Source organism: Gossypium hirsutum, chromosome D01 (assembly GCF_007990345.1).
Source record: "Gossypium hirsutum isolate 1008001.06 chromosome D01, Gossypium_hirsutum_v2.1, whole genome shotgun sequence".
In the NCBI taxonomy this organism is placed as follows: domain Eukaryota; kingdom Viridiplantae; phylum Streptophyta; class Magnoliopsida; order Malvales; family Malvaceae; genus Gossypium; species Gossypium hirsutum.
In genome coordinates, this window is record NC_053437.1 from 14,597,798 (window position 1) to 14,610,448 (window position 12,651).

At 33.2% G+C, this 12,651-nt stretch overlaps 1 protein-coding gene across 1 annotated transcript; it reads right to left on the bottom strand.

The window, feature by feature from the left end:
* Positions 1–229: 229 nt before the first annotated feature.
* LOC107917141 (GRAS family protein RAD1) lies at positions 230–2,299 on the bottom strand. The gene has a single exon (XM_016846525.2). It carries the CDS (start codon positions 2,070–2,072, stop codon positions 486–488), a length of 1,587 nt encoding a protein of 528 aa, XP_016702014.2. The 5' UTR covers positions 2,073–2,299; the 3' UTR covers positions 230–485.
* Between the last annotated feature and the right edge of the window lie 10,352 nt (positions 2,300–12,651).

Below are 12,651 nucleotides of genomic sequence, written 5' to 3' on the forward strand. Positions count from 1 at the left end.
TTAAATTATTCATTCAATAAAAGAGAAATTAATTTGATTCAATTCTTATAATACACTAACTCTTAACTACATTCACCAACATTTATGTAGATATGTTATTTATCCTTTCCTATTAGAAGATTGATGTAATTGAACTTGGACGAGATCATTTATGGTAGAAAGACTTTAAACTTTTTCTTTTTGAAGTTTATGTATTATTTCAAAATATAGAGAGTTAACATTTGGAAGGTAGGAAGTGCATTTAAGAAAAAATATATATGAAGTAGCCGGCCAAGGAGTTCTGCAGGACAGGTAATCAACCTGCAAAGTCCTAAAAAGGCAATTTCTTGGACAACGAAATTGCTAGTGGCAAGGGGCCCTATATTGTGATTGTCCCCAAGAACATAAACCTTTTTTAATCTTATTGTTTTCTAAAACCAGTTTAATAAATGTCAATGTCAAACCAAATAAAATAATGGTTTTGATTGAGACAATGTGGTTGTAGATTAGTAGGCAGATGAAGCATTGTGCAGTTGCCAAGCAGATGCCAGCATCAAGGGCCTTCCTTTCCACCCCAGGAGGAGGCACCCTTTCTCACTGCCCAATGTGTAACCATCACAGCCATAAACTGAAAGCATCATCCTTGCCTGACTCAAGCACTTCAACCCCATCACTTGAAACCCAGCTCTGCCTAATTGTCTCCGCCATTGATCTGCTCTTTCATGCCTTTCCATTCTGTCCGTTCCTTCGTAAGCTACAATGTTTCGAATTTCTTCCGCAAAGTGAAGCCTCTCTATCTTCATCCTTTGAGGACTATGTCTAGGTAGACTTGCCTCAAGGGAATCAAAAATGGCTGAATAGTACTGAAGGGACTCAAGGAACCTCCCAAGAAAGAATGGTCCATTGTGGTTGGCATCTTGTTCCACCATTGTTAGCAAAGCTGGGCCTAGTTTCTTGATGGCTTGGAGGATTGCTTTGAGTGATCCTCTACTCTCTTTCACATATTTGTGCAAGTGCATAACACTGTTGATATATAATGATTCCCCTTCTCTTAAGTTGAGATTCTCTCTGGTCATAAGAGACGGTGTAACTGGCTCTGATATCATGTGGAACTCCATTGCTATACTTAGTGAGCTGGCGTCCTCGACAAGGGACTTCATGCTAGCTTCAAGCTCTACTAGATCTTCATCACTGGTTAATGCTGTGATTCGGAGAGTTGGGGGACCTTCAGGCCTTGATGCTAGCGCTCTTATCAAGGAAGGCCATTGAAGGGTATGTTTCATTCCCAGATCAATGATGTGCAAGGAACCTTTCCCTTGTGCTGCTTGACATATTGCCTCATTTGCAGCCATGAAGCCAAATGCAATGTAAGGAGTTGTCTGGTAAAGTAATTGAAAAGCCTCCATTTTCTCCTCCCTAGCTATCATTGGCACATCAATGGCACAATTTGTAATGGTGCCGTTTCCGTTGACATTTTGAAGAAGAGACAGTCTAGATTTCAATCCTGTAGCAAAACAATAGGAAACCCTTTGCAGTGAATCACCCAAAGGAGTAGCTGAAGCCCCAATTTGGCTGAGCATAGAGGTCGCAAGGTGTATGTCACGGCAGCCTACCGCCTCGGCACATGCCAGCAGCAAGTGCACCAGGTGAAGCCCTTGGTCTACCCCATGGCTGACCTCCTCTATGCTAGGAACCATTTCATTTGCTCCCAAATCTTCACATGAGCTACTCATCTCCAATTCATCTCCTTCAATCATCAGCGAATCATCATTGACAATCGAAAATGCCTCGATTTTGTCCTGAAAATGATGGAAATTTTGCTGCTTCTTGGAGTTACGATCGTCTTTATCATCCCCATCCCCATCATCATCAACATCATAATCCATGTTAATGAAACTATCAACAAAGTCATCGACCTCAGAGGCAGCTAAATGAGGGGTGCTAATTTCATCATCAGGAAAAAAGGGCTCAATCTCATTATTCATGGCATCGCCCAACTCCCATTGTTCAAGCTCAACTCTTGCCGAACAAAACCTTCGAATGGCGAAATCATGGTTGAAGCTTTCATACAACCAACCATTGAACCCTTCCATTACTTCTCGGAGGTATTAAGGAGGACAAGGGAATGAATAGTGAGTGGTGCCTAAGTCAAGTCTAGTCTCTAAATATATAGATAGATATCTATGTCTATATATATGATCGATCATATATATTTTTTAAGAAAAAAAAAGCCTATTTCTTGAGGGTTGGCGAAGAAACATCTTTGTACTCATGTCAATGATAGAGAACAACATTAATATTAGAAAATTCATGTACAACACTTTTGGGATCAAGTTTATTTGTAATATTTTCACGTATGATTTTTGTTTGCTATCATGTATTATTTCAGATTCTTTTGTGTTTTTAAATTCTTTTCGTATGTATGCTTATAAATATATATATATATATATTAATATAATACATGCTACTGGTACAAATTTTAAAGTAACTTATATTTATTTTCTGATGTAATTATGAAAAGTAAAAAGAATAAAAGAAAATTAAAAATTAGTTTAGGGTATCAAAATCTTGTACCCACGAGGTATTAATCGAGATGAAAACACATAAAAATTATCAAAACACATTAAATTTTTTATTAATTTAAACCTAAAATAACAGATGCCAACTTTTTCAACAAGAAAAATGACTACAAATTGACTTTTGCTCTGGACAACATTTGCAAGATTCATGCAAATTAGTACATTCAAAAGAAAAAAAAATTGCTTTCTATGATTTTAGTTGGAAAATATTCAACACTTTATTTTAAAATAATTTCTATAATAAAGATAGAATTTTAATTTCAATATCCCTAATATTTTTTCATAATCTCCCTACTGTTTGATACAAATATTAAAAATTTCATTCTATTAAATTTGGTAAACAAAATTTCAACACATAACTTTTTTACACGTGTTGTATAAGATAGTCATATAAACTTCTACTTCATTTGAAGTTTTCAAGAAAAGTGATCGGTTAATTGGTTACCAACTCGATTTAGAAATGATTAATATATCATGTTATTAAATAACTATTTTGATGACATTTTTGTTTTTTCATGCTTTTATATAATTTTAGAATAAAAGAACTAGAATTAACATGTCTAAAAATTAAACTCGTGTTTAATGAATGTATAACAAATTCTTTATCACCACCAATAATATTTCTTAAGTAAATTTCAAAAAGTTAACTTTTAACATAAGACGCGTTCTCTTACTAAATTTGTGTCACTGATTGCGTTGGTATCATAATTCAACTTGATATTTAAATTTTTAAAACTAAAAGTTTAATATTGAATTTTCTTTGATAACTTTTTGACATGCTATAGAAAAACAAAAATACCATGACAAACAATTGGAGTGCATTTAATATTCTTAATATGATGTATTTACCTATTTAATTTTCTTTTACCCACAAGTTAAAATATTTTTTATTTTAATTTTATACATATTACATATGTGTTGTTATTATTCTTAGTTTCAAACCTTACGTTTCATTATTTATGGTATGTTATGTTTAAACACACATCCATTCATGAACAATTTAATCTAATTTTTTTAATTTTAATATCGTACATATTTCATGTGTTATTGTTCTTAATCAGTTTTAAGTCATACGTTTCACTATTTATTGTATCTTATTTTTAAACACATTTCCATATTTGTGGTATGCATGCGATATGATTTTTAGTAATATGTAAGTCAAATATTGAATAAAAAATTAAAAAAAGAATTAAAACCTCAAGGGAATTGGGCAGAGGATGAAGGAAAGGGACATGGGTGGGGATAATAACAAGCATTGAATTTTGTTGCTGGCAATTAATAATAGAAATATAGCATAAAAGAAAAAAAAAGTAAAGTGCAAATTGCCGGCCTTAAAGACAAGCAAATTGGGGCGGTTAGCTCAACAAAGGTAGGTCCAAAATATCAACCTTCCCTAATTAACTTGATGTTGTTGTCTTTGCCTATTTCCCCCTTTGGGCGGCCAACAAGTAACAAGACATTTAAGCTGGCTATGACTATGCCAAAACATCAAATGGATGCCTCACATATCTTTTATTTTTCATTTTTAATATCATTTAATGATTATTTGTTAATCAGTTTCATGATGAAAGAAGTTAAATTATATTATTTTGACGTTTTGACAAATATCTTACAATTAAATTATTTAGTGTAAACAAAAAGTTTAATTTTGTTTAAAGATATTTGGTGTGATGTTTATTGCAAGACTATATTTGAAATGGATAAGTTTGGGTTTATAATGGTTATTGTGACTCATAAGTTGAAACTAACGAGTCATATGTTTTAACTTCTCAAGCTGAATAAGTTTATTATGCTAAGGATATTTAAGATCTCAATTGACAATTCATTGTGAAGATAAATCCTTGTGATTTGTATGATTTAACTTTTGAAGATATTATGGAAGAGTCATGCTAAGAAAATGAGAAATTATATACATTTTAGGTTTCATGAACCTAATGTGGACAACGGCGACAATAGATTGTTTATGAACAAGCTTTAGCTAGGCACTACAATTGTTGAAGAAAGTCCATTTACTTTTTGACGTGATAGGTGTTGAGAATGAAAAAGTTGAATTTGATCATGATGAACTTTTGTTGGTGTTGATACAAGGTACAACAAGGGAGGTAGATAAGAGGGAGTAAGAAGAAGACCAAGGTCGTGCAATGGAGGTTGGTTCACCTAAAGAGGCCGAGAGTTGGAACAAGGACAAGGGACAAGTTTATCGAGAGGATGAGTGTTCAAAATAACCTTAGGGTGTTACAAGGTTCGATCCCTTAGTCGTCATTTCTCAAGGTATTCATAGGAGAGGTCCTTTTGTCTGTGGGTATGATGTGTCAAGATATAAATTTAGGCCCGTTGAATGCGTAATGGATAATCATAGGTGCGTATCATGGGACTTTATTAGTATGAGGTAGTTAAGCCTAAATAGACTCCTTGTTGCTTGGAAGTGTGTTCACATTAAGACAATATTCACACTTAAGTCCAGGTGGATGACTCAATTGAGTGAAAATGGATGGTCATACTTAGAGATATTGAGGTCAAGAGGTCTGTCAAGACATTATTTTAGGGAAGTCAACACAAGGGTCAACAATGCTTCTAGTGCTGACATGTGTCCACTTGGAGGAGGGATATTGTAACACCCCTAACCTGTCTCTGTCGCCGGATTAGAATTATGGAGTATTACTGTATCAATAAGAAAAATTAAATCCAAACCATATTAATAATGTCGTTTAATATTAATTACTTAAAATTCATTACAAACATAGTAAATATACACATTTGACCTTAAATCGAGCCTTCGTGGCCCTAAGAACAGTTTGGGATCAATCTGGGACTAATTTGAAACAATTCAAAAAATCTAAGGAAAAATTGAAAATTTAGAAAACAAGGGTCACATGGCCGTGTGACATGGCCCAGACCGTGTAGTGTTAAAACAATGAGACACACGATTGTGTCCCAACCCATGTCTTAAACCGTGTAACTCATTGACTTGATACACACGACTGAGTTGCAGACCGTGTGCCAGACTGTGTAACTCACTAACTTGATACACACGGCCATGTCTTAAACCATGTGATAATTATGCCTGAAATAAAAAGAGACACACGACTGTGTAATCAGACCGTGTGTGTCACACGGCCGTGTGACAGCTCGTGTCCAAGGCTATGTGCTCCAATATTTAACCCTAAAACAAGCTATTTTAAAATCAAAACTTTCCCAACAATCTACTCCATTTTTGCATACATTTAATAGACCTAAACACATTTCAAACACATATAAATATACCAATTCATTCAATCTAATTCTCCTAATCAATATGCCATTCAAAAGCACCTCATTTGTACCAAAACACTTTCAATCAATACAAGGCTATAATGTCACATCTTAATCACAGAACATAGTCAATTTAGCTACCTAATGACATCAATTGTCAAACCATTCACCTTTTACAATAAACATACCAAAATGACCATAACCATATGGTTTTAACATATACAAGCCAAACTAACCATATATTCATATAATCATTTACAAGAGAAACCAAAACATATCAAAAAGCTTCATTGAAATCAAACCCTATATATGCCATTTATAACCATAATTAAAAAATAACCAAAACTACCAAAGTAAATTATGAATAGTGTGATAAAACTCCGATAAGCTTCCAACTGGCCGAGCTTCCGATAATCTATGAAACAGAGGAAAAATAGCTACATAAGCAACTCGTGCTTAGTAAGCTCATAAAAGAGAAGCGTAAACTTACCATTTCACCACATTTAAACATTCAATCATGCTTAGTAGTTCATATAAATACTTTATATTCCTATTCAAAATAATCCACATCATTAGTAGAAAATTTAACCATATAACATCATAGGACACAACAAATACCATGAAGTAAATTGCATCCATTTACCTTGCTCATATGAATATTCAATAGTCTTTTCATCCATGGTACATATTAACTTTCTTTCCTTATGAACATAAATATCTATGACATTGCATTCAGGCCCTTTTCAATTCCTTTTTCTTACTCGTTGAACCATCTAGAATTACGTTGGATACTCGGGAATGCTCACACATAATGTGCCTTTTCATATAACCATAACCTTTCCTTTTCAATATTGCTCACACGAGCTGTGAAATGGGCCTACTCACACGAGCTGTGGGTCAAAATGTTAGCTACACAATGCTGCTTACACGAGCTGTGGAGAATCCGCAACAAATGTAGTACCTCAGCTGTAACAGCCCAAATTTTAGTGTTGTCAGAAATAGTGGTTCGAGACCACTAAATCTGATGAGTGAGTTCAAAAATTTTATTATTTAGTATTTATGAGTTAAATGTGATTTTAAAAAGACTTTTGAAATAGTGATTTGTGTTTTAGAAGAAAGTATTAAGTTAAGTGGTTCTAGAAACGAGCTATCGAGACCTTAATTTCATAAAACGAGCCATAAATATTTTTATAAATATTTACGAAGTGTCATTAAGTTAGTATTAAAGTTTTGTTAGAAAATTTTAACATTTCGAGAGTTAATTAAAGAAAAAGAACTAAATTGAAAAATGTGCAAAACTTGCTAATTAAAGAAATAGTGATTAAATAGCCAACTGGTAAATAAAGGACTTAAAGTGTAAATTGGCCTAATGATATGGCTGGGGCAGCATAAATATGAAAGAAATAAGGAAACAATGTGAATTAAGGGTAAAATTGTAAATTTTGTAAATTAAACAAATAACACATCAATTAAAAGAGTTTCTAGCAATTTCTTCATGATTCTCAACCAAAAACACCTTAGGAGAGTCTCCGAAGATGATTTTTCATATTTTTACATCAAGTGAGTTCAATTCTTGCTCTTTTCTTGAAATTTTTGTGTTTTTAATACTTTTACAATTAGGTCCAACTGTCTATATCATTAGTTTTTTTATTTTATGGGTAATTTTGAAAGTTACCATTGATGAGTGCTGAATTTTTGTGATGAATTAAAATGGATTTAGAGCTTTAATTTTGTTATATGATGATTTTATGAAATGATTTGAATAAAAATTGATTTTAGGACCAAATTGTGAAAAGACTAAATACTAGGGTTTGATACTAAAATTCTGTTGATAAAAGGTTGTATAATAGTGTAGAATATTTAGATAAATTGAAAATTGAGAAAAATTAGCTCATTTGATAGGCTAATTAGTGAGGGACTAAATTGTAAAAATTGTAAAAGTTGGGGTAATTGTGTAATTTCAAAAATTGAAAGGTATTAATTGTGAAGTGAATTAGAATTAAAATATATGCTAATGAATGAATAATCTTATATTTAAGATCAAGAGCCCGTAGATAATCGTGAAAAAGAGAAATTAATAGAATAGTCCCTGAACTACTATAAATTTCACAATTTAACCCAGGTAAGTTCGTATGGTTAAAATTTAATATTATATGTTAATTTGATAAACGGTATTATGTATTTATTCATAATATTTTTGAAAATAAAATTTTTGTTAAAATTATGAAATTGAATTGAATGTTCGGAACGAACGGAACACATGATTGAGTACAGTTGTTAGTGCAAAGGAGGAATTAACAACAAATTACCCAAGTAAACTGAGGTTCAACATTTGTTGCAAACTTTTGTGTTTAGTTCTGTTTAGCTCTTATGAGCTTCAGTTAACTCATATAAGTTTCAATTTAACCCTATTGGGTTTCCGTTCAGCTCTTTTGAGCTTTAGCTTAACCCTTATGGGTTTCCGTTCAGCTCTTATGAGCTTCCGTTAAACCCTTATGGGTTTCTGTTTAGCACTTATGTGCTTCTGTATAGCCTTCGGGCTTCAGTTTATTATGTACTCATATTCGTAAGACGTTTTTTGATTTGACAAGGGTTGGTAAGTGACATATGAAATTAATATCTGAAGATTTAAAGTTATTATTGATATCGATTTGAAATAAGTGAATTCATCGATTGAAATTGTGTTTGGCAGGAATAGTGTATTGAATGATTTATTTAAATGAATTGTTATAGTATGTTCGATAAGATTTACGTTTAAAAGCCAACGAATTTATTAAGCTTCATTAAGCTTACTTGTGTTATTTAATGTTCTTTGTAGAGTTTCGAGAAGTCAGAAGGTTGGATCAACACATCGAGCCACACTATCCAACTTATTCTGGTAGAATTTGCAATAGATATTATGGTTTATATGGCATGTATAGGGATTAAAATGGTTGTATAAATGTTAATAATTGCATTTTGTTTATGTTTCAAGTTAACTTATATATGAATGGTATTATCATGTTTGGTATAGTATTAGTGTGGTTAATGGATGGATAGTTCCTAGGCTTAGTGATGAATAAATTGGTAAAACATGTTGATATAAGTGGTTGCATGTGTGAGTTATTTTATGTTCTAATTAGAATGTTAAAATATATGGGATAATATGACCATATTAAAGTTAGGAATTGGTTGTTTTAGAGATCTTATTATGGCCTATATGTAAGAAATTTTGAGGAGCGTAGGTTGAAGTTAAGAATGGGTGAGAAAAGAGGCCATAAAATGGCCTATTTTCATCCACACGGGAAGAGACACGGGCGTGTGTCTCAACCGTGTGTGACACATAGCCTAGCACATGAGCATGTGGTTTGGTTGTGTGTCCCCTGCATCTTAAATTTTCGAAACAGATTGCCCAGGTTTTTGCACGCGGCCTAGCACACGGGCGTGCGGCTTGGTCGTGTGACCCTTGCACTTTTCACATCTGTGTATGGACACGGGCTGGGACACGGCCGTGTGCCTCACATCGAATGCCTACACGGCCTAAGACACAAGCGGGTGTCCCCTGCTCCGAAGAAAATTTTTGAGATTTTGGGAAAAATTTCCTGAGTATCTGGTTTAGTCTCGATTCACTTCTAAAGTGTATATTGGGACCCAAGGGCTCATACAAAGGACAATATGAGTATTTATGATTGGTTTCTGATATGTTTATTAAATGTTATAAAATGTTTGTATTTATTCTGTAAAGTTCGGTAATACTTCATAACCCTGTTTTGGTGACAGATAAGGGTTATATGTGTTACATCAGCCATCGGTAGGACATTCAAGATTAGCACCCGAAACATGATTCCCTAATGATATGTCATTTGTATCCTAAGAATTCTTAAGGTTCAAACGAGATTAATTAACCGCCAACATTTCAAATATTATCATACCATCGAGTCAAATTAAATCTAATATGTTACAATTAGTAAACTCAATTCAAAATCAAATGTCAAATTTTAATCTCTATATGAACTTACCTCAATCACTACGATTGTTTTAATAGAGTCAAAAACTAATCCAACACCTTAGTTTTGCCTCGATTTAAGTCCGGTTGCTATGTATCTTGATCTAAATAATAATTTCATTCAATTAAGTACTTCAAATAACCTCAAATATTCAATTCAATCTATAATTCATATTATCATGAAATTACAAAATTACCCCTATTTTAACTTTTTCACAACTTAGCCCTTAAGCCCATAACTTGAAAATTCACCCTTTTTCTACCTAAAATAAGCTAGCCGATGTTTCCTTATACTCATATCAATCTACGTTTTTCTTCATTTTACAAAATATATATGAATTTTACCATTTAAACAAGTTAATCACTTAACCTTAAATTCTCTAAAAATCACCTAACAAAACATGTTCATTTAACAATCAAAATTAATAATCTATCAATTAACATCAAAACACAGTCAAACTCAACCATGGCAAGCCCCTCAACCTTTAATAGTTTTGCAAATTAACCCCTGGGATAAGTAAATTAAGCTAAAACGAGCTCAAAAACATAAAAATCATTAAAAATGAGATTAAAAAACTCACCATGCACACAAGCAATACTTGGCTGAATGTTTTTCTCCACAAAAAATGGAGGAATCGATTTTGTCTAGGTTCATTGGAGAAGATGACACAATTTTTCCTTTTGCTTTATTTAGTCTTTTAACATAAATATAAATTTACCACTTTAACATTTTAAAAACTAATAAATTACACCATAATCAATCTAACATCATCCACTAACTTACACTATGGTATAATTACCAATTAAATCCTTTAATTTATACTTCTAAGACCATTTAATCCATTTAATTAATAGAAACCATCTTTTGCATCTTTTACTGTTTGATCTTTTTTACCTAATTAACCATTTAAACTTCAAAATTTCTTAACGAAAATTTAATACGACCTTAAATTAACCCTATAGACATTAAATAAATATTAAAGTACTAACTCTCTTGTTGGAATCGTGGTCCCGAAACCACCATTTTCGGCACCACTAAAATTGAGCTGTTACAGATATAACAGTAACCCCCTTAGTCGTGTGGGAGGTTATAAAATGACTTTTCGCAAGACATGTTTTGCAGTTTGCTTGAAGGTTTTCTTATCAGGGAAGGTGAAACAACATTAGATTTTAAGAATAATTTTCATAAATGCAATGCCTTTTTGGGGAGTAGTGGTCATGATGAGGAGCATTTGACATTGTGCAGGTGGCCAAATGATATTGGTTATGTCCTCGAATCCCCAAACAATGCATTTATGAAGAATTACTATAAATTGTTCTTTTGTTTTTTCTTAGGACTTTCTTTTGTTTCAAAATTCTTGCCTAAAATTCTTATTTAGTTTTTTCTGTTTCAAAATTTTCTTTTCTTAATTGTTTGTATGATCTTAGTTAGAAAATGATCAAACTTGTGAGGAGAGGAGGAAGAACTAATAGACCTTTGTGGCTCACACGACCAAGAGGCATGCCTGTGTCTCGGGCTGTGTAGGCATTCAAAATAGGGACACACGGTCGTGTCCAGCTCGTGTCTGTACCCTTGTAACTCTCTGACTTGGGTCACACGGCCAAGTTACACGCTCGTGTGTTAGGCCGTGTGAACACAATGATTTGTATTGAATAGGTGTAGGGGTCACACGGCCAAGCCACACGCCTATGTGCCAGGCCGTGTGAGAAATTTTAAGCATTCTATTTTGAAATTTTAATGATGCATAGGACACACTGCCGAATCACACGCCCAAGTGCTAGGCCATGTGTCATACATGGCTAAGACACACACCTGTGTCTCTGCCCGTGTGGACGAAATAAGACCATTTCCAAGCCATATTTCTCACCCATATTTGCCTTCCACCTACATTAACACTTTAACACATTCACAAGCCAATACAAGACATATAAATCAAGCCAAAACGAAGCCTTATACATGACATTTCATCATATATGACCAAGAATCCAACTTACTAAATTTATCAAATTCACATGTATGCTTATTTATATCAAACATATTAACTCAATCTAATTATCAACATACTTATAAGTTATCCATTACTCAACCACACCAAATACACAATAAACATGATAAGGCCACACACATATATATACACATCAAAACGTGTCCAACTCAAACCATTCTAATGGCCAGTTACAACCAACCTTTACATGCCAACATTGGCTATTTAACCTATACATGCCATTATAACCAAAATTAGTTTTATATTTGTACCGAAATGAGCCGATGGATAGTGTGATGATATCTCCGGCAAGATTCGAACCCAACAAGCTTCCGAATTACTATAGAATAGAGGAAAATAAAACAGAGTAAGCTTTAAAGCCTAGTAAGTTCGTATAACTGAAAATTAACTTACCATTATTTTACATTTAAGGTAAGCATACAAAATACATCTAAAGCAGTTTGGCCAATAGCCTATACACATATCCTCATCAAACATGTTAGTCATGTATTTCACATGAATTTCAAGAAACATGTATGAACTCATCAAATATCAAATTTCCATATTCATAAACTTTCCACATCTTGTGTTCATATATAAATTCCATGTATTTCAGATATATACGGGTAACAGTTCATTTCGTACTTATATTTTCTCATGTTAGGATTTTGCCCGTTGAATAATTGAAAATATCGATGGATATACGGGTAGTCCACACAAGGTGTACAAAACTGTAATCCATTAATTCATATATATGAATGTTCAAGCAAACATGTAAACGGGAAGATCTTTCGAGCCATATAGTGAGAAGCTCATTCGAGCTGTATAATGGGAAGCTCAAAAGAGCTATAATCGGGAAGTTCAAGCGGGC